General features: G+C 48.4%; 1 protein-coding gene across 1 annotated transcript in view; it reads right to left on the bottom strand.

Moving 5' to 3' along the window:
• Positions 1–887: 887 nt before the first annotated feature.
• Positions 888–21,689, bottom strand: part of STS (steroid sulfatase) — an 83,980-nt gene continuing 63,178 nt past the window's right edge. The window contains exons 8-9 of the mRNA XM_052663439.1: positions 13,560–13,681; positions 888–1,261 (exon numbers count right to left, since the gene is read on the bottom strand). Of these exons, the coding sequence (XP_052519399.1) occupies positions 888–1,261; positions 13,560–13,681 (496 nt within the window). The remainder of the gene's footprint in view (positions 1,262–13,559; positions 13,682–21,689) is intronic.

Raw genomic sequence — 21,689 nt, 5'->3', positions numbered from 1 at the left:
TGCAGAATCTCCGAAGTTGGACTCTTGGTTCAGAAATGCTGTTCACCCAAGGGACAGCAGAAGCCAAACAGCGTGCTACAGATGACGGGCTGGAAACACTCGGACCGGAGAGGTGTGTCTCAGCTTCGACATTCGCTGAGAGCTCACCAAAAGGTGGTCGCACAAACCACACCTGCAAGTTTCTCTTGCTTCTCCTTCAACAGTCAGGAGCTTCAAAATATTGCAGACTTCTCAAAGAAAGACACATATCCATGGACAAACATGGACAGCGTGAAGAGTGTTTCATACGTATCTGCAAATAATACTGACAATAATCGCCTTTCAGAAACCAGAAGACAGCAACTGAACCATCATCCGTGATTGGGCAAGATGCTCTTTTACGCAGGGTAGAAAAGGGGCACGTGTTAGATTTCAATCAACACTTAACATTTGGGTCACTGTCACGCGATGCTCTCTAGGGGAAATCCTGGTGGCCGGTGCATCAAGTCAGCTGTAGAGTAAGCGACGCCTTCAGCCGTGGATCACGCTGTCTGAGAGGTCAGCAGCTCACCTGCGCCCTTTCCTGCCCTCCACTGCACAGATGTTGGACACTCATTGCCCAGTCGTCCGTCCACGTGAACAACTGGCCTCGGAAGACGTAAATAACATCTGTGTCTCTGTTTATTGCAAACGTTGATTCCCCCCCTCCCCGGGGAGGGGGGGGTGGACAGGTGTGTGTGTGTGTGTGTGTGTGTGGAAGGGGGTCTTGATGGAGCCTCCAGGTATGTGGGGAGGAGGGAGGTGGCCAGGGCTGCCTTCCCCCAGGGTCGATCCTGGGCGTTCATCCCTGATGCTGCCGGCAGGGTGCCCCCCACACCCTGTGCACCCCCAGATGCTGCCGATAACGGCTAAAGGCTCTGTCTCCCATCCTGATCTTCCCGGTCACACTGGCAGGACAGCCCCCATGACGAGCAGCACAGCTGCAGCCACGGCTTCCAGATCAGGTTCCCCAGCGACAGCTGGTTGGGGACGTCCTGAAGGGTTCGGGTGTGGCGGGCTGCCGCCTCCTGCATGGCCTCCAGGATCTCCTGGAACCGCGGCTCCGATGTCGGGGTTAACGGGTTTCTCTCCCGGGGGTCTCTGGAAATCTCAAACAGCAGGGGCGGGTGGTGGTAGGTGACGTACTGCCCGTGACAGAAACACACGTGGGTGGGAAAGCATCCGTTGGCGCCCTCGGGGGAGAACTTGGGGGTGAAGAAAAAGGCCTTCCAGATGGACGTGCCTGCGGTGGGACAAGCAGAGAAGCGAGTGTGGTGGGAAGAGGGTTGTTACAGTCAGCCCCACAGAGAGCGTACATGGAAAACCACCCTCTGGGCGCTTCAAGCAGGCAGAGGCCCAGTTATGGATGGACTGCATTAATCACACTTAAGGCTCCAAAAAGAGGACGCATCATAGCGAAAAGAAAAAGCAAGGAAACATGAGTTGTTATCTAACTGCCAAGGAGGAAAAGACAAAGCTGATTATGCAACAGCTGCTAAGCTGCTAAGTCGCTTCAGTCGTGTCCGACTCTGTGCGACCCCACAGACGGCAGCCCACCAGGCTCCCCGTCCACTGGCTGTTATAATGCAAAAACTGATTTTTTTTTTTGGACCTCGCCTCTAGGGGGAGCCCGAAAGCCGCAACCACTGAAGCTGTGGGCCCAAGAGCCCACAGTGAGAGAGGCCCCCGCAATGACAAGCCCACGCGCCACACTTAGAGAAAGCACCGTCCCCCCACACACACAGCAACAAAGACCCACGGCATTTGAAATAAATAAAATAAAAAAGTTTAAAAAATGTAAGTGTTGTGATCCATTTGTTGCTGTTGTTCAGTTCAGTTCAGTTCAGTCGCTCAGTCGTGTCCGACTCTTTGCGACCCCATGGACTGCAGCACCCCAGGCCTCCCTGTCCATCACCAACTCCTGGAGCTTGCTCAAACTCATGTCCCTTGAGTCGGTGATGCCATCCAACCATCTCATCCTCTGTCACCCCTTCTTCTCCTGCCTTCAATCTTTCCCAGCATCAGGGTCTCTTCCAATGACTAAACAGACAATATTAAAATTTTAGAAAAACAAAAATTGATTTACAAGCAAATAATTGTAAAATGACTGATTTACTGTTTATCTTACAATACTATGACTTTCTGAGAGCTGGCTCTGATAGAGGTCTAGAAACTGCATCCTGGGTAGAAAAAGGTGGCAGATGAAAAGAGTTGACGTGTATGCTGCTGCTAAGTTACTTCAGTCGTGTCCGACTCTGTGCGACCCCATAGACGGTAGCCCACCAGGCTCCCCCGTCCCTGGGATTCTCCAGGCAAGAACACTGGAGTGGGTTGCCATTTCCTTCTCCAATGCATGGAAGTGAAAAGTGAGAGGGAAGTCGCTCAGTCGTGTCCGACTCTTAGCGACCCCATGGACTGCAGCCTACCAGACTCCTCCGCCCATGGGATTTCCCAATAAACCAGATGAAATTAGGTTCAGACTGAAAATGTCCTTTTCTACTTTATCCTTCCAGCTTTTTTATAGAAAACCATAGAGACTGGCCCCTAGAAAGCATCACACACCTACTTAATTCACTCTGATCATCTGTTTGTGTCATGGAAAAGGTGGTTTTGTAATTGCACGTATTGAGTGCTCACCCACGGATCCAAATGGAAAATAAATTAATGGGCATCAGAAGACAATTAGCACGGGTGTCCACATTCTCCCCCCAAAAGCCCCTGACCCCAGACAAGTATATTCGAGGGCGAGTAAGGGTAAATATTCCCTGAAGGAAGGCATGGCAACCCACTCCAGTATTCTCGCCTGGAGAATCCCATGGACAGACGAGCCTGGTGGGCTACAGTCTATGCGATCACACAAAACTGGACATGACTGAGCGACTGAGCATGCCTACACACAGGTTTAAGGACCAGTCAGTAAATAAACATTAAGCATTCTCACAGGGAGCAGACATGTAGCTCGGACAAGTGTAGACTTAAGAAGTAATTTTTCTGAAGATTTGTTTGGTATGCCATTGAGGCGTCTGCCTTTATATCTCCCAATCTGGATTTTTAAAACCTTTTTATAAAAAAGAAACATTGTGCATGCTCGTATAATTTCTTTAGACCACTTTGGGTTTGCTCAAATGCATTTTATTGCACGTGCCAGGCTCTTCTGTCCTCAGAATTTTCCAGGCAAGAATATAGTGGAGCCATGCCCTCCTCCAGGGGATCTTCCTGACCCGGGAACTGAACCTGCATCCCTTGCGTCTCCTGCATTGGCAGGAAGATTCTTTACCACTGTGCCACCTGGAAAACCCTAGGTTTATAAGATACGAAGCCTTAGTTCAGGGTCTGTTCTGTGGTTCACCAGGAAACCAGGAATCCACAGTCAAAGGTGTCATTTCAACAGAAAGGAGGCACCTACTGTCACCTTGCATTTCTAATACGTCTATTTAATCTTGTTTTTCAAATTTATTGTGATAACGTATTTCATCTGGGATTTCTCCATATACTACTAAAAATCTTTTGAGTTAAAAAAACTTTTTTGCTACTAAAAATCTTTTGAGTTAAAAATTTTTTTTTGTTGTTTATTGTTAAAATCCCAGTGCACTCTGAAAAAGGTTGTTTTCTGTCTTTGTCACAGATAAATAGTTTGACCACCACGGAATCGGAATCTTAAACTCAGCTACAATTGAGATTCAGTGACCAGAGGAAGGAATTATTAACCTTTACAGAGAGAACGCAGGGAAACTACAGGGAGCATTTTTTTTTCAAAAACAAAAGTATTCTACGTATTGATGGGAACACTCATTTGAATTCGGTTTAAATGACGCTTCAAAACTTAAGAGAAAGTGAAAGTCGCTCAGTTGTGACCCCATGGACTATATACAGGCCATGGGATTCTCCAGGCCAGAACACTGGAGCGGGTTGTCATTTCCTTCTCCAGGGGATCTTCCCAACCGAGGTCTCCTGCATTGCAGGCGGATTCTTTACCAGCTGAGCCACCAAGGAAGCCCAAACTTTAAGAGAGTTACGGCTAAACTGCAAAGATGCCCGTGACTTATTAAGTTGCAGGACGGCTTTGTCATTCTCATACAAAGTGCTATGGAGCGCACTATTTACGTTTGAAACATTTTTATGTAGAATCACAGCTTAACAGGGGGCTCCCCAGGTGGCTCAGAAGGTAAAGAGTCTGCTTGCAGTGAGGAAGACCTGGGTTCAATCCCTGAGTCAGGGAAGATCCCCTGGAGGAGGGTAAGGCAACCCACTACAGTATTCTTGCCTGGAGAATCCCACGGACAGAGGAGCCTGGTGGGCTACAGTCCGTGGGGTCGCAAAGCGTCGGACACGACTGAGCAACTAACGCTTTCACAGGTTAAAAAAAAAGTGACTCACTTTCTTTTCATTCACAAGAAAAGAAAGCTTCCAGTCCTTTGACAAAGTGGCCAATAGAATTTAATTGAGAGCAGCCTGACTCCTGAGCTGGACCCTGAATTCAGCCTTTTCCAAGCTTCAAATAAGCGATGGTGCCCTGAGATTCCCTGGGGCTCTGAGGGGCGTGTGAAGCCCAGGACAGGCGCCGCTGTTGTGATCTTGATCGCTTTCAGGGACTCGGCCACAAGAAAGGGTTCCGAGGTCCCTTGGCAGACAGACCTCGAGATTGAGCACGTGGGGTCTCCAAGAACAAACGGGGACAATGCAAAGCCCACTGAGCTGTCCACGGAGGCATCAGAAGAACATTCTGCAGATAAAAGCTGCTTAATCCCTCCTAACAGATGCCAGTCTGTTTTGCAAATCACATCCCCCTTCATGCAAGGATTCCTGTGGGTCTACACCCACGACCAGCCTCCTGGGGACACATCCCTTACTCTGAGCTCGGAACAGTGTCTTGTCTTGGTGGCTCACTGAGTACAATCTGCTTGAACTCTCCCGCCCCTTCTGTTGGCTCTGACAGGGTGGGTTCCAACCCCAGCTATGCGGTCTCCTAGCTGTGGGATGCTGGGCATGGCTGTTAACCTCTCAGGCTCCCGTCTCCTTTTCTGACTTGCTGTTGTTCAGCCACTCAGTCCTGTCCGACTCTTTTGCAACCCCATGGACTGTAGCCCGCCAGGCTCCTCCGTCCATGGGATTCTCCAGGCAAGAATACTGGAGTGGGTTGCCATTCCCTTCTCCAGGGGATCTTCCCCAACCCAGGGATGAAACTCAGGTCTCCCACATTGCAGGCAGACTCTTTACCTTCTAAGCCACCAGGGGAGCCCCCCTTTGAATGTAAAGCTGCCAGCAGTCTAAGACGAGACCACTGCTTTCCAGCTGTTCTTCAACCTGTTGCCACTGCAATACAAGTTTTAAGACACTTTTGTCCATCCCCGCCATCTTCAGGATTCTTAAAGAACATGAACAACAAAATTTAAAGGGCTTCCACACACTAATTCTTAATTTATCACTCACATTTTGATGGCCCTTGATGAATGTGGTTTAACTGCTTGTCTTGGCAAGATTAATTTTCTATGCATGGGGGACTCCGTGTATATATCATAGCAGCCAAATACAGTCATTTGGGGGTTTTGGTCTTAGCAGCGTTTCCCGCTACAAACTGCCACCTTGGAGTGCTTCTAGAGGCACGGCAGGGGCCTCCCTGGTGGCTCAGTGGTCAAGAGTCTGCCTGCCAACGCCGGGGACACAGGTTGGATCCCTGATTAAGATTCCCACGTGCCTCGGGGCAACCAAGCCCAGTAGCCACAACTTCTGAGGCCACGTGCTACAGCTACTGAAGCTCACACACCCAACAGCCTGTGCTCCACAACAAGATAAAAGCAGGCACCGAAGCAAGAGAGTAGCCCTCGCAGCAAAGAAGACCCAGCACAGACAAAAATAAAGAAAATAACCTTTTTTTTTTTTTTTTTAAAGAAGCATTTCAAAGACTGCTCTCTTTCCACCCGCTGTGAGCCACCCATACCGTCCCCTGGGACCCTCAGCTGACCCCCTTGGTAATCTTGATGTCATCTACTGAATGTGTTACAGGGAAGGGCGGATTTCAGTTCGTCCTTGGATCTGTTTCTTTGCCTTTAACCTTTGCTCTTCATTGCTTTGATTATTCTAATCATTCATTGGAAGGACTGTTGCTAAAATTGAAGCTCTAACACCTGAAGTGAAGAGCCAACTCATTTGAAAAGACTCAGATGCTGAGAAAGACTGAGGGCAAAGGAGAAGGGGATGACAGAGGATGAGATGGTTGGATGGCATCACTGATTCGATGGACATGAGTTTGAGCAAGCTCCAGGAGTTGGTGATGGACAGGGAGGCCTGGCATGCTGCACTCCATGGTGTCACAAAGAGTCAGACATGACTGAGAGACTGAACTGAACTGAACTGACGTTAGTTCAGCCTCAGCCTTCAATACGCTGTAGCTGACCCTTCAGATTGAACTTCTGATCTTCAGATAAAGAAGGGTATCCAACCAACACCCACTGAAATGATTAGTGAAGACAAAAACCAGCTCAGCCTTTCTTATGCCGTTTAATTCCTAAGACAAAAGTAGCTATAATTAGAACGTTCTCTCTGCTACCCACTCCTGTATCCTTGCCTGGAGAATCCCCTGGACAGAGGAGCCTGGCAGGCTACAGTCCATGGGGTCACAAAGAGTCACAGACGACTTAGCTGCAGCAGTTACTTTATAGACTTAAGCTCATCTTGTCAAAACTCTGCACCAGAATACCAGAGCGAAAAAGATCCGCCAGTCTGTTAAGATGCATTTGACCATAAAATCCAGTTGCCATTACATTGCCTTTAAACTAACATGGATGCCTAAGTCAAAACTTAAAGCCACACTTTTTGAATACATGCTGAACAGGAAATTTAAGCTCAAAATTCCCATCATCACATCACCAAAGTTATCCGTGTTCTAGTAATGCTTTCGTGAGTTCTCCTAAAATGTAACGGGAATAATGATCTCAGATGATGATAAAGTGAAGCCATTCAATGTGCTGAGACATCTAAATTACAGAATCATTAGAATTACAGAATTATTCAATTATAGAGAAGACGTGGCACGTAAAAGCTGAACGGGATTCATGTTTTAACAGAGTAGACAGTATTCTGGCTCTAATCTTCCGGAAAAATGAGATTTTAACAAGTCTGGAATTGTAAGGTAATGAAAGCGTCAGTAGCTCAGTCCTGTCCCTCTTTGCGACCCCGTGGACTTTCGCCCACCAGGTTCCTCTGACCGTAGGATTTTCCAGGCAAGAACACTGAAGTAGGTTGCTATTTCCTTCTCCAGCAGGATCTTCCTGACCCAGGGATAGAACCTGGGTCTCCCGCATTGCAGGCGGAGTCTTTACCGTCTGAGCCACCAGGGAAGTCGAGATACATCATCATTTTTAAAGCCAGTGCTCACTCTTAGGGAAAAAAATAAATGAAGACTTCTCATCCCCTCAATGTGCTGAGACAACCAAGCTACAGAATCATTAAAAGTACAGAACTGTTCAACTATTATAGACAAGACATTGTATACAAAAGCCAAAAGGGGTTCATATTTTAAGAGGAGAAACAGCATTCTGGCCCTAATATTCAATTATTATGGAGAATAAGGATAAAGCTTATTCTTATTATAAGAATAAGCTGAAAGGAATTCATGTTTCAGAGGAGTAGAAACAGCATTCTGGCGGTAACGTTTTGGAAAAAAATGAGTATTTAAGAAGTCTGCAATTGTAATAGGTAGCAAAAGCATCAATTGCTCAGTCTTGTCCGATTCTTTGCAACCCATGGACTGTATGTAGCCCACCAGGCTCCTCTGTCCATGGGATTCTCCAGGCAAGAACACTGGAGTGGGCTGCCATTCCCTTCTCCAGGGGGGTCTTCCCAACCCAGGAATGGAACCTGGGTCTCCCACTTTATAGGTGGATTCTTCACTGTCAGAGCCACCAGGGAAATAAAGGCATCCAACCTCATCAAGACAAACACGAGTTGGATCTCCCCAACGCTGCCACTCCACTCTAGTAGAGGGGTACCAGTGTCCTGCTAGAAAGCTCTAGCTTCTCTGGGCGAGGAACACGGTCGACATCTGCTGTGCCCACCAGTTGCCGTGGTGGAGATGCTCCCCACAAGGCTGACTTCCAGGCAGGAACGTGTTCCCCACAAGCTGGTGGGATTCCTCAGCCGCCAGGGGCTGGCTCCGGCTCACTGCTGCCCTGGCCCTGCATCTACAAACCTTGAGCCTACATGTCTCTCTTCTTTTCTAACCAGGTATCTGGAGCTCAAGATACTTTGGAGCTCAAGGTGGCAATACTCTTGCCTCTAAGAATTACAGAAAGCGTCCCCCAGGCGGTGGTGACCACAATTTCCTATGAGCAGAGATCTCAGGTGATCCAAGCCCATCTCTTCTAAACCGTACTAGTTCAACACCTGTGAATTGTCCACAGTCTCCTACCAACATAGATGTGAGATGATCCAAGTGATGTCCCCCAACTAGGACTGGTTTAGGTTCTATGGTAACCCACAGTCTCTTGCTGATACAGATCCGGAAGCGAAAACAGAGGTCCTCAGCCTGCCTTTGGTCTGTGAAAAGCCTTGAGCCAAAGAATAAGTTTAGTCAGAGTTCAAGCAAATTCAAGGAAAGCTCAAAGGCTTTATGGAGAAGGGAATGGCAACCCACTCTAGGAGTCTTGCTTGGAGAATCTCATGGACAGAGGAGCTTGGGGGGCTACAGTCCATGGGGTTTCAAAGAGTCAGACATGACCGAGAGACTTCACTTTCACTTTTCACTTTCATGCATTGGAGAAGGAAATGACAACCCACTCCAGGGTTCTTGCCTGGGGAATCCCAGGGACGGGGGAGCCTGGTGGGCTACAGCCCATGGGGTCACAAAGAGTCGGACACGACTACAGTGACTTAGCACCAAAGGCTATGTAGATAACGTTCTGAGCCAGGTCTCACGAGCTGCTTTAAAGATACCCGTGGTGGATTCATGTCAATGTATGGCAAAACCAATACAGTACTGTAAAGTAAAATAAAGTAAAATAAAAATAAAGATAGTGAAACCCCCACTAGGGGGAAGACGTTAACTTCATGACAACCAGACGGTAACCATGATCTAACCTGCCCTAATTCCCAGAACTGGCCTCAAAGAGATGGAAACCAATCAACCCTGGGAGAGAAGAGACTGTGCTCTGCTCTGCTGTCATCTCAGTCCTGTCTGACCCTTGGCGACCCCATGGACTGCAGCCCTCCAAACTTCTCTGTCCGTGGCATTCTCCAGGCAGGAATCCTGGAGTGGATTGCCATGCCCTCCTCCAGGGGATCTTCCCCATCTAGGGAGCGAACCCACGTCTCTTATGCGTCCTGCATCGGCAGCTGGGTTCTTTACTGCTAGCACCACTACTGCTGCTACTGCTAAGTCCCTTCAGTCGTGTCCGACTCTGTGTGACCCATAGACGGCAGCCCACCAGGCTCCCCCGTCCCTGGGATTCTCCAGGCAAGAACGCTGGAGTGGGTTGCCGTGTCCTTCTCCAATGCACGAAAGTGAAAAGTGAAAGTGGAGTCGCTCAGTCGTGTCCGACTCTTAGCGACCCCATGGACTGCAGCCCACCAGGCTCCTCTGTCCATGGGGTTTTCCAGGCAAGAGTACTGGAGCGGGGTGCCACTGCCTTCTCCACCACTGATGCTAGTGGGGCTGAAAGATGAACTGTACCTAAAAGAATCAAGATGCTCCTGATCAGACCACTGATGATCAGTTTCAAAATGACATTCAGGGCTGACTGTGCTGTTTCTGCAAGGAATCCCCCTCCCTCGGTCTATAAAAGCTTTTACACTCCGACTGTCAGGGAGTCAGCCTTTGGACAGATGTCCCCCGCCCCTGCCCCTGGCTGAGAGCATCCCAAATAAAGCAAACTCTTCCTTCCCACCACCCTGCCCTCTTCAGTGGCTTTTGAGCATCAAGCAGCCAGACTCCACTTTCGATTATGAGATGATCTAAGCCATCTCTTCCAACTAGTAACAGTAGTCTGCACTACTAATAATCCACTCATGTAGTACTAGTAATCTAAACACAGGGCCGCCTCTTCCAACTAGGACTCGTACAGTACTAGTAATCCTCATGGGCAAGGGCCACTTCCTGAAACAAGTCTGCATTCCCGGCTGTTTGCCCAGCCTGCAGCTCCCCCGTGACCTAAGAGGCAAGCAACTCCCGGGCAGAGAACTCGGTATATTTTGCCCACCGACAGGTGTCCAGGCCAGCAGGTGCCACGCAGTAGATGCTCAATAAATACGTGTAGAACAAATGCACAGACACAGACACTGAGCAAACAGCTGCAGGGAGCCCCGAGGGACAGCCACCGCGGCCACCACCGTGCCTGAGGTTCAGGGCACGATCTCCAAAGGGGACAAGATTAAAAAAAAGAAACCCATAGTTTCCTCAGACCCGTTGACGAGATGGACGATTCCAGCATTGAAAGACTGTCATTTTTCCCTCCTCTGTCGCTTGCTCGAGGCAGAAGACAGTATGAGCTGCTTAAGAGGAAATGTCCTTGTGTCTGTCTCAGCAGCAAATTTGATCCCGGGGCCTGCTGCCTCTCAGCATCTGGGTCTGGTTTTTCTCACTTACCCCTATTTTCTGCCCCTTCCTGTTTATTCCTCCACATAACTGTGTTTCCCCAGCCCCTGATCCAATATGTTCCTTCCAGCCCCTGTAAGTGGAGGCAGCTGGCTTTACTTAAATGCAATTCGGCAAGGTACAGGACGTCTTTAAACAGCCAAGAGCCCTGGAAACTTGGTTCTTTCAGGCTCAGTATAAAAGGAAGCAGGAACGTGGACACACTGCTACGTTTAAGACGCATAACCAACAAGGACCTACTGTATAGCACAGACAACTCCGCCCAGTATTATGCAGCAAGCTACATGGGAAGAGCATGTGAAAAGGAAGAGATGCATGTGTGTGTATCACTGAATCACGGCGCTGCGCACCGGAAACCAAGGTCACACTGTTCATCAAGTATACTTCAATATAAAATAAAAAGCTAAAATAAAAAAAGATGGGGAGTACCATATCTCTCCATTATGAGATGGCTCAGATTTAAAAGAGATGGTTGGACGGCATCACCGACTCAATGGACATGCGTTTGAGTAAACTCCGGGAGTTGGTGATGGACAGGGAGGCCTGCAGTGCTGCAGTCCATGGGGTTGCAAAGAGTTGGACACGACTGAGCGACCCAACTGAACTGAACTTATTCAGATTTAAATGCTGCCAGCTGTTTAGTCACCAAGTCACGTCCGACTCTTTGCGACCCCATGGACTACAGACCGCCAGGTTCCTCTGTCCGTGGGATTTCCCAGGCAAGAATACTGGAGTGGGTTGCCGTTTTTCCTCCTCCAAAAATACTGCCAGTTCACCTAAAAAAGAGACAGCATGCCTATGGACATTAGGAGTGATGGGCACGTGGATGAGATAGGTAAATAGGGTCCTTCCCAGCCTAGAATTGTGAGCGTGCAGTTTTGGTACATTCATCTTCCAGAAGTTATCAGAAGGAAGTCATTCAGATTTAAAATGGAAAATCTTCCAGAAGTTATCTCAGGGAAGTCTTCCAGATTTAAAGTATAAACCAGGGTAAACCTGATTTCTGTGGACAAAGCAAGGATCACAATCTTCCACTTGAAAAATAATGGAGCAGCTGCTCTTTAAATGATGTCTTGGGTAACTCGGCTGGGTGATGAGGATGGGGTCAGGACTGCACTGAAATTCAGTATGAGAATCCCCTGAATTTCAGAATGAGCCATCAGCTGATGGCATGGTGACCAGATGCTCTGGGAGAATCTCCCATCTGGAAGCAGAACCCAAAACATGCTACAGAAAAGGAGAGCTTCATTCCCTCTCTCAAGAGGCACCCAAGAGTCTAACATCAGCGTCGATCTCTAAGATATACAATAGGGGTATAATACGTGCTGTGCTGCCACAGACGCCTAGGCATCTCAGTGATGTGATGGTGTTGGTTCAGCCGCTCAGTCGTGTCCGACTCTTTGTGACCCCATGGACTGCAGCACGCCAGCCCTCCTTATCCATCACCAACTCCAGGAGCTTGCTCAAACTCATGTCCATAAAGTTGGTAATGCCATCCAACCATCTCATCTTCTGTCATCCCATTCTCCTCCCGCCTTCAATCTTTCCCAGCATCAGGGTCTTTTCTAAAGAGTCAGTTCTTTGCATCATGTGTCCAAAGTACTGGAGCTTCAGCTTCAGCATCAGTCCTTCCAATGAATCTTCAGGACCGATTTCCTTTAGGATGGACAGGTTGGACCTCCTTGTACTGTAATTTGACATTTACATGTACAAAAACCAGATGCGGGACTATTGCTACACGTATGAGCATCACGTGATTCCACTTGGTCCTTTAGGCTCATTAGAAATGCACCCATTGGGACATCTGGTGGTTCAGTGGTTAAGAATCCGCCTGGCCATGCAGGAGATCCAGGTTTGATTCCTGGTCTGGGAAGATCCCACTTGCTGTGGAACAACTGAACCTGTGTGCCTCAACTACTGAGCCTGTGCTGAGAGCCAAGGAGCCACAATTATAGAGCCCACGGGCCACAACCACTGAAGCCTGAGTGCCCTACAGCTGGTGCTCTGCAACAAGAGAACCCACTGCAATCAGAAGCCCCCGAACTGCGAGCAGAGAGTGGCCCCTGCTCGCCAAAACTAGAGAGAGCCTCCGCAAAGCCACAGAGACCCAGTGCAACAAAAGACACATACCTGCATTTAAAAAAAAATTAATAAAAGGAAATGCACCTTTGTATCTGCTATCAGCAGACCCAAAGCATCGAGTACATCTTGTCACTGACACAGACATAAAACACACGGGTCTGGGAACCAGGCTGGCATCAACGCGTCTGAGCGTTGTCTTAAACATCTACGGCTAGCGGACACACACAGAGAATGTGACCAAACAGATCGACAGATCGGCGGGTCACGAGCCACCGCCTTTGAGGCTCAGGGGACAAGGTCAGGCAGACATCTGAAAGCCACCCAGCACCAGTGCAAAGCTAGAAGACCGCAGGCAGGGGAGATCGCATTGGAGGGGCATCGCGGGAGGTGGGTAAGCATTAACCAGGAAGGAAAAGAAAGTCGTTCCAAGCAGAGGGAACCGCCAGCAGAGACCAGCCGTGCCAGAGCAGAGGGGCTCTTGGCCAGAAACTCAGAAGGAAGGTGGGACCAGGAGACGCAGCTGGGTGGCTGGCGGAGCAGGAAGGAAGCAGCTTCAGAGCCCTGCCGACCACCTGGCACGTCCTCTGCCCCCCCAGGAGGAAGGAGCCAGCAAGCACTGGCATTGAGCTAGGCGACTGCCCCGGTCTGCCGAGAAAACCGGGGTAACCAGCAGGCTCAAGAGAAGAACGTAGGGACAGGAGGAAGGAGAAACCACACCCGGCTTCTTTGCGGGAGCTCGGGGAGCGGGGGGCATCTCACGAGAGCAATGGCCGCTTGCGGTTCTATTCTCTTCCCCGGCCCCTCCCCGATGACACGCAGCCCTGGAAGCGAGGCAGGGAAAGATACACGGAGGAGAGACGCGTCTACTCACTGTTGGGTGGATGCCAGCGCACGGCGTTCAGGTAGAAGTTGCAGTAGTGGAAGAGAAACTCGTGCTCTGATCGCTGGGCCCGCCCCTGCAGCAAGGGCATCAGGTCCCGGCCGTCGATGACCCTGGGGGGAGAAGTAGGCGGGGCGTCAGGTGGCCACGCCCACCAGGGGGGCTCAGGCACCCTGGCTTATCTGAGCTGTCCTTCAGTACAGGAAGGCGTGATGGGGCTGCACCCTGGCTAATCTGAGCTGTCCTTCAGTACAGGAAGGCGTGATGGGGCTGCACCCTGGCTAATCTGAGCTGTCCTTCAGTACAGGAAGGCGTGATGGGGCTGCACCCTGGCTAATCTGAGCTGTCCTTCAGTACAGGAAGGCGTGATGGGGCTGCACCCTGGCTAATCTGAGCTGTCCTTCAGTACACGAAGGCGTGATGGGGCTGCACCCTGGCTTATCTGAGCTGTCCTTCAGTACAGGAAGGCGTGATGGGGCTGCACCCTGGCTTATCTGAGCTGTCCTTCAGTACAGGAAGGCGTGATGGGGCTGCACCCTGGCTTATCTGAGCTGTCCTTCAGTACACGAAGGCGTGATGGGGCTGCACCCTGGCTTATCTGAGCTGTCCAGTACACGAAGGCATGATGGCGCTACAAGGTGGTTGTTCAGCAAGGAACGCTAACTGACCATCGCTGGGCACCGTGTGCCATGTAGGGAGGCAAGTCAGCTGTGCTCAGGCGTGAACTCATTTCATCCTCAAAGCGACACTGTGAGTTGGGACCGGCGCCATCCTGGAATCGTGATAGGGAGACACGGAGTGATTCGCTCGATGTCACCAGTGTCACACATCCGTGGGGGTGGACCCACTCATAAGCATATACCCCGAAATAAAAACCCTAATTCAAAAAGACACAGGAACCTCAGTGTTCACCACAGCCCTATTTACAATAGCAAGCGACCCAGATGTCCATTGACAGATGAACTGATAAACAAGATAGGTTACATGTATACCACGGAATACTGCTTAGCCATGAAAAAGAACAAAGCTGCCTCATTGACAGAGATGTGGAGGGACCTAGCGTCTGTCATACAGAGTGAAGTAAGTCACAAAGAGGAAAACAAATACTGTCTATGAAGGCACATGTATGGAATCGAGAAGGATGGTGCTGATGAACCCATTTGCAAAGCGGAAACAGAGGTGCAGGGCTACAGAACTGACTTGCAGACACAGGAGGGGAACAAGGGGGTGGGATGACCCTCTGGTGGTTCTGCACCCACTTTTCTGCTTATTGCAGCTTATTCACAAACTCCAGATCTGTTGAAAACAAGAATTTCTGACCATCTGCCTTTAAGAAAAAGATAGCATATATAGTAGCATGGGGCAACTTAGACTGGATAGACTTCAATGAAAATGAAGTTCTAAGTCCCAATGCAGTGATTTGCAAATAATGATGATGATGATATTAAATACCCCGAGGATGGGAATATACTTAAGACACATTTACATACCACACACATACATGGCACATGTTCATGCTCTCAAAGGTAAACACATCTGTTCAATGATTATGCCAAAAGGCGGAAGTTTCCAGATGGCAAGGGATAACTGTAATACAACGGGTGATGAGCAAAATAAGACTGTTTGGAGGTTTGTCACTTAGTTGCTAGGTCATGTCCGACTCTTTGCGACCCCATGGACTGCAGCCCACCAGGCTCCTCTGTCCATGGGATCTCCCAGGCAACAATACCAGAGTGGGTTGCCACTTCTTACTCCAGGGGATCTTCCCAACCCAGGTCTCAAACCTGTGTCTCTTGCACTGGCAGGGAGATTCTTTACCACTGAGCCACATGGGAAGTCCCTTTTGGAGGTTAAGTAAAGGGGGGAAAAAAAAAAGTCTAAACTTTTCTTTTGAGTGAAACATACATTAATACCCACTAGCGAAATTGAAGGCATTGACGCTATGAAGCCACTGCCACTGAGACCTGGGGCAGAAAGACACGTGGGAAGAGTGAGATTGTTGAATTTGAGGGTTTTCTTTCTCTGATTAAAAATACTCCCCAGACAAACATCACAATGATAATGCTTATATATGGAATCTAAAAAAAAAAAATCATAAATGAACTTATCTACAAAGCAGAAATAGAGGCACAGATGTAGAAAACAAACCTATAGCTCCCAAAGAGGGGAAGCGGGGGAGGGACACACTGGAAGACTAGTATTGACAGATACACACTGCCATATACAAACGTGAAAGAAAGTGAAAGGTGCTCAGTCGCCTCTGACTCTTTGCAACTGTAGAGTCCATGGGATTCCCCAGGCCAGAATGCTGGAGTGGGTAGCCTTTCCCTTCTCCAGGGGCTCTTCCCAACCCAGGCATCCAACCCAGGTCTCCCGCATTGCGGGTAGATTCTTTACCATCTGAGCCACCAGGGAAGCCCAAGAATACTGGAGTAAGTAGCCTTTCCCTTCTCCAGCGGATCTTCCCCACCCAGGAATCGAACCGGGGTCTCCTGCATTGCAGGTAGATTCTTAACCAACTGAGCTCTCAGGGAAGCCATATATTAAACAAATACTAATAAGGACCTACAGTATAGCGCCGGGAACTCTACTCAATACCCTGTAATAATCTATATGGGAAAAAAATCTGAAAAAGAATAGATAATACCGGTGACTCCGTGGTAAAGAATCCGCCTGAAATGCAGGAGACGTGGGAGACTCGGGTTCGATCCCTGGGTCTGAAGATCCCCTGCAGGAGGAAACGGCAACCCACTCCAACATTCTTGCCTGGAAATTCCCACGGACAGAGGAGGCTGGCGGGCTGCAGTCCATGGGGTCGCAAAGAGTCGGACACAACTGACCGCACAGCATATGTATAAATGAATCACTTTGCTGCACAGCAGCAGCTAACACTGTACATGAACTATATCCCAACAAAAGTTTAAGAAAAAAAGAAAAAAACTCAACACTCTATGTCTATCCTTTCCTACTATGAGAAACTGGAACTTTAAAAGAAAACAATTTATTTTAATCGGAGGCTAATTACTTTACAATATTGTGGTGGTGTTTGCCATACATTGACATGAATCAGCCATGGGGGTACATGTGTCCCCCATCCTAAGCCCCCCTCCCACCTCCCTCCCCATCTCATCCCTCAGGGTTGCCCCAGAGCACCAGCTTTGAGTGCCCTGCTTCATGCATCGAACTTGCCCTGGTGATGTTTCTCATATGGTAATAGATATGTTTCAATGAGGCTTCCCTGGTGGCTCAGAGGTTAAAGCGTCTGCCTCTAATGCGGGTAGACCTGGGTTTGATCCTGGGTCAGGAAGATCCCCTGGAGAAGGGAATGGCAACCCACTCCAGTATTCTTGCCTGGAGAATCCCATGGACGGAGGAGCCTGGTGGGTTACAGTCCATGGGGTCGCAAAGAGTCGGACATGACTAAGCGACTTAACTTATGTTTCAATGCTGTGCTCTCAAATCATCCCACCCTCGCCTTCTCCCACTAAGTCCAAAAGTCTGTTCTTTACATCTGTGTCTCTCTAGCTGCCTTGCTTAGAGGGTCGTCCTTACTTGCTCACATAATTTGGGTGAGCACTCTTGAGAGGCCCGATGTCCCTCAGGCTTTTTCTTCCTTTCTTTGTTTTTTGGTGGGGCCTTTGGGTGTCACTAAAACCCTCATAAAGTAATTATAGCCTTGCTCCTGAGTGCTTGTCTGGCACCCACCCTGCATGATCCGCCACGCGCTCCGCCGAAGTCCACAGAACTGAAAATACTCCATTACTGCTAAGTTAAAAATAAGAATAAAAGACAGAACTGGCTCACTTTCAAAGCATGCTTGCTATTTGCCATGAGAGGAACAGGGTAGACAGACAATTCTATCCAAAAGCAGTGCATGCTCTGAATACCATTTCTATGCTGAAATGGCAAGTATTGTGACTGAAAGCAAAAGTGGCTCAGCTGTGCCTGACTCTTTGCGACCCCATGGATTGTATCCATGGGATTCTCCAGGCCAGAACACTGGAGTGGGTAGCCGTTCCCTTCTCCAGGGACGGATTGTATCCATGGGATTCTCCAGGCCAGAACACTGGAGTGGGTAGCCGTTCCCTTCTCCAGGGGATTTTCCCAACCCAGGGATTGAACCCAGGACTCCTGCTTTGCAGGCAGATTCTTTACCAGCTGAGCCATTGTGGAAGCCCGTCCTTTAGACTATGAGATCCTAAAGAGGTGGAAAGGAAGCAAGGGATGAGAAAGGAGCAGAGAGGAGGACTGGAGCATGAAAAACTCTGAGGTTGAGATGGACCCCAGCTCCCTCCATCACCTTTTTGTCCACATGGAGGTAAGGCCTTTCCATGAAGATTCAAGACTGGCAGTGGATCTCCTTTACCCCAAATCAATCTCTACCTTGCCTTTTTATTTTATTCTCTTACAAAAAAATCTTTTATTTTTATACTGCAGTATAGTCAGTGAACAATGCTGTGATAGTCTGCAGGTGAACACTGAAGGCACTCAGTGCCACACATACACATGTATCCCTTCTCCCCCAAACTCCCCTCCCATCCAGGCGGCCACGTGACACTGAGCAGAGGTCCCTGTGCTGTCCAGCAGGTCCTTGCTAGTTCTCCATGCTAAATACAGCAGTGTGTCCATGTCCATCCCAGACTCCCTGACTATCCCTTCCCCCATCCTTCCCCCTGGTGACCATAAGGTTATTACAGAGCATTGAGCAGAGTTCCCTGTGCTGGACAGCAGGTCCTTGCTGGTTCTCCATGTTAAATACAGCAGTGTGCCCATGTCCATCCCAAACTCCCTAACTATCCCTTCCCCCGGGCAACCATAAGCTACCTCTGTGAATCTGTTTCTGTTTCGTTAAGGAAATTCATTGTGTCGTTTCTTTCTCTGTTTCTTTCTCCATTCCACATAGAAGGCATGCCGTACGAGATTTCTCCTTCTCTGTCTGACTTAGCCCACTCAGTATGAGAATCTCTAGGCCCACCCGTGTCGCTGCAAATGGCATTATTCTACCTCTGTTTCTGGAAGCTGTGTTTCGTCATATGCCCACAAAACTCAGCACTTAAGAACACAGCAATTAGGACCATTTTCTTAAGATCAGTATCTCATGAATAAACTGGGCCTTGATCCTACAAAGGGGGACTTAATGATAAAAAGAAATCTCCAAGTCTCAGAAACTTCCTTTCTTACTTTCAAGCAAAAGATTTAAGTCTTTTTTTTATTTTTTTAAGGAGAGAAGCAACGTCTGTTTTGCAACCTTCTTTCTCCTTGCAATGCAGAGAGAGGTCTCATTTTTAATTTTTTTTTTTTTTTTATATCCTGCATCTAACGTGCTCTTTCCTGGAAGCAGGTAATAAATCACACGGTGATGGAAACCACCGTTGAACAGTGCTGCAGAAATATGGCTTGTCAAAAAAAAAAGGCTCATTTCTGCCATGAAAAATGGAAAGTGATTCTACTGAGCTAAACTTTTAAACAGTGTCTGAGCTATCAAAATAGTTGGGATGGCTGGAATGGAAATGTTCCTACAACATCACATTTTCTGGCAGAGTGGCCCGTACACTCTCAAAATCACACAGAGCATTGCCACTCAATTCAGTTCAGTTCAGTCACTCAGTCATCTGACTCTTTGCGACCCCATGGACTGCAGCATGCCAGGCCCCCCTGTCCATCACCAACTCCCAGAGCTTGCTCACACTCATGTCCATTGAGTCGGTAATGCCATCCAACCATCTCATCCTCTGTCATCCCCTTCTCCTACCGCCTTCAATCTTTCCCAGCATCAGGGGTCTTTTAAAATGAGTCAGTTCTTCGCATAAAGTGGCCAAAGTATTGGAATCTCAGCTTCAGCATCAGTCCTTCCAATAAATGTTCAGGATTGATTTCCTTTAGGATGGACTGGTTGGATCTCCTTGCAGTCTAAGAATCTTCTCCAATACCACAGTTCAAAAGCATCAATTGGCGTAAGGCTTTGGTGTAGTCAATAAAGCAGAAATAGATGTTTTTCTGGAACTCTCTTGCCTTTCTGGTGATCCAATGGATGTTGGCAATCTCTGGTTCCTCTGCCTTTTCTAAATTCAGCTTGAACATTTGGAAGTTCATGGTTCACGTACTATTGAAGCCTAGCTTGGAGAACTTTGAGCATTACTTTACTAACGTGGGAGATGAGTGCAATTGTGCAGTAGTTTGAGCATTCTTTAGAATTGTCTTTCTTTGGCATTGGAAGGAAAACTGACCTTTTCCAGTCCTATGGCCACTGCTGAGTTTTCCAAATTTGCTTGTATATTGAATGCAGCACTTTCACAGCATCATCTTTCAGGATTTGAAATAACTCAACTGGAATTCCATCATCTCCACTAGCCTTGTTCATAGTGATGCTTCCTAAGGCCCACTTGACTTTGCATTCCAGAATGTCTGGCTCTAGGTGAGTGATCACACCATCGTGATTATCTGGGTCGTGAAGATCTTTTTTGTACAGTCCTTCTGTGTATTCTTGCCACCTCTTCTTAATATCTTCTGCTTCTGTTAGGTCCATACCATTTCTGTCCTTTATCGAGCCCATCTTTGCATGAAATGTTCCCTTGGTATCTCTAATTTTCTCGAAGAGATCTCTAGTCTTTCCCATTCTGTTGTTTTCCTCTATTTTTTTCATTGATAACCGAGGAAGGCTTTCTTATCTCTCCTTGCTATTCTTTGGAACTCTACATTCAGATGCTTATATCTTTCCTTTTCTCCTTTGCCTTTAGTTTCTCTTCTTTTCTCAGTTATTTGTAAGGCCCCATCAGACAACCACTTTGCCCTTTTTACATTTCTTTTTCTGGGGGATGATCTTGATCCCTGCCTCCTGTACAATGTCACGAACGCCCGTCCATAGTTATCTATGGGAATTGTCTGACTGGACTTCTCTGTCAACGAACTCAAGCTTTCATAGCACGTTTGCAGGACAGCCGCGGCTACAAACTTGAATGTGTTCTTTCCTGGCGTCTGCTCACTTCTGTGAAAAACGTGCTCATTTGAGATTGTGTCCCGGGTGGCTCAGACGGTAAAGCATCTGCCTACCATGCGGGAGACCCGGGTTCCATCCCTGGGTCAGGAAGATCCCCTGGAGAAGGAAATGGCAACCCACTCCAGTACTCTTCCCTGGAAAATCCCATGGACAGAGGAGCCTGGTTGGCTAGAGTCCTTGGGGTGGCAAAGATTCGGACACGACTGAGCGACTTCACTTTCACTAGCTTGGAAAGCGCGATGGTTCTCCCCCTGGGTCCTGATCCCTGACAACCACGAGGATATTAACAGTTCAATATCAAGGAGTGTCGCGGCCGAATTTCAGGTCCAATTCAGTAGCTTGGGGGGGACTGTCTCTTTCTTTAACATTAAATTAATTAATTAATTTTGGGGGGCTGGGCCAGGTCTTCCTTGCTGCACGGGTTGGGGGGCTCTTCTCTAGCTGTGGTACGGGGGCTTCTCATCACGGTGGAGCACAGTGTCTGGGCATGGACGCTTTTCACAGTGGTCGTGCTCAGGCTGAGTCGCTCTGTGGCACACAGGATCTTCCCAAACCAGAGACTGAACCCACGTCCCCTGCATTTGCAGACACATTCTTTTTTTTTTTTTAATGTATTTGTTTTAACTGGAGGATATTTACTTTGCAATCTTGTAATGTACAATATTGTCACGGTTTTCGGCATACATCCACAGGCACACAGGCGTCACCCCCATCCTGAACAACTACCCCGCACCTACCTCCCCACCATATTCCTGCAGGCTGTCCCAGGGCACCAGCGTTGAGTGCCCTGCTTCAAGCATGAGCTTGCACTGATGACCTGTCTCACATATAGTAACACTCACGTCTCAATGCTAGTGTCTCAGGCCATCCCACCCTCGCCCTCTCCCACAGAGTCCAGAAGTCTGTTCTTTACATCTGTGTCTCTTTTGTTGCTCTGTACATAGGATCGTTGATACCGTCTATCTGGATTCCACATTGTACGTTAATCGACGGTATTTGTCCTTCTTTTTCTGACTCACTTCACTCTGTGTCACAGGCTCCAGATTCATCCACCTCATTAGAAGGGACTCAAATGCACCCTTTTTCATAGCTGAGTAACATTCCATTGTATATCGTAGCACAAC

Source organism: Budorcas taxicolor, chromosome X, assembly GCF_023091745.1.
Source record: "Budorcas taxicolor isolate Tak-1 chromosome X, Takin1.1, whole genome shotgun sequence".
Lineage (NCBI taxonomy): Eukaryota > Metazoa > Chordata > Mammalia > Artiodactyla > Bovidae > Budorcas > Budorcas taxicolor.
This window is presented reverse-complemented; position numbering and strand designations above follow the sequence as displayed.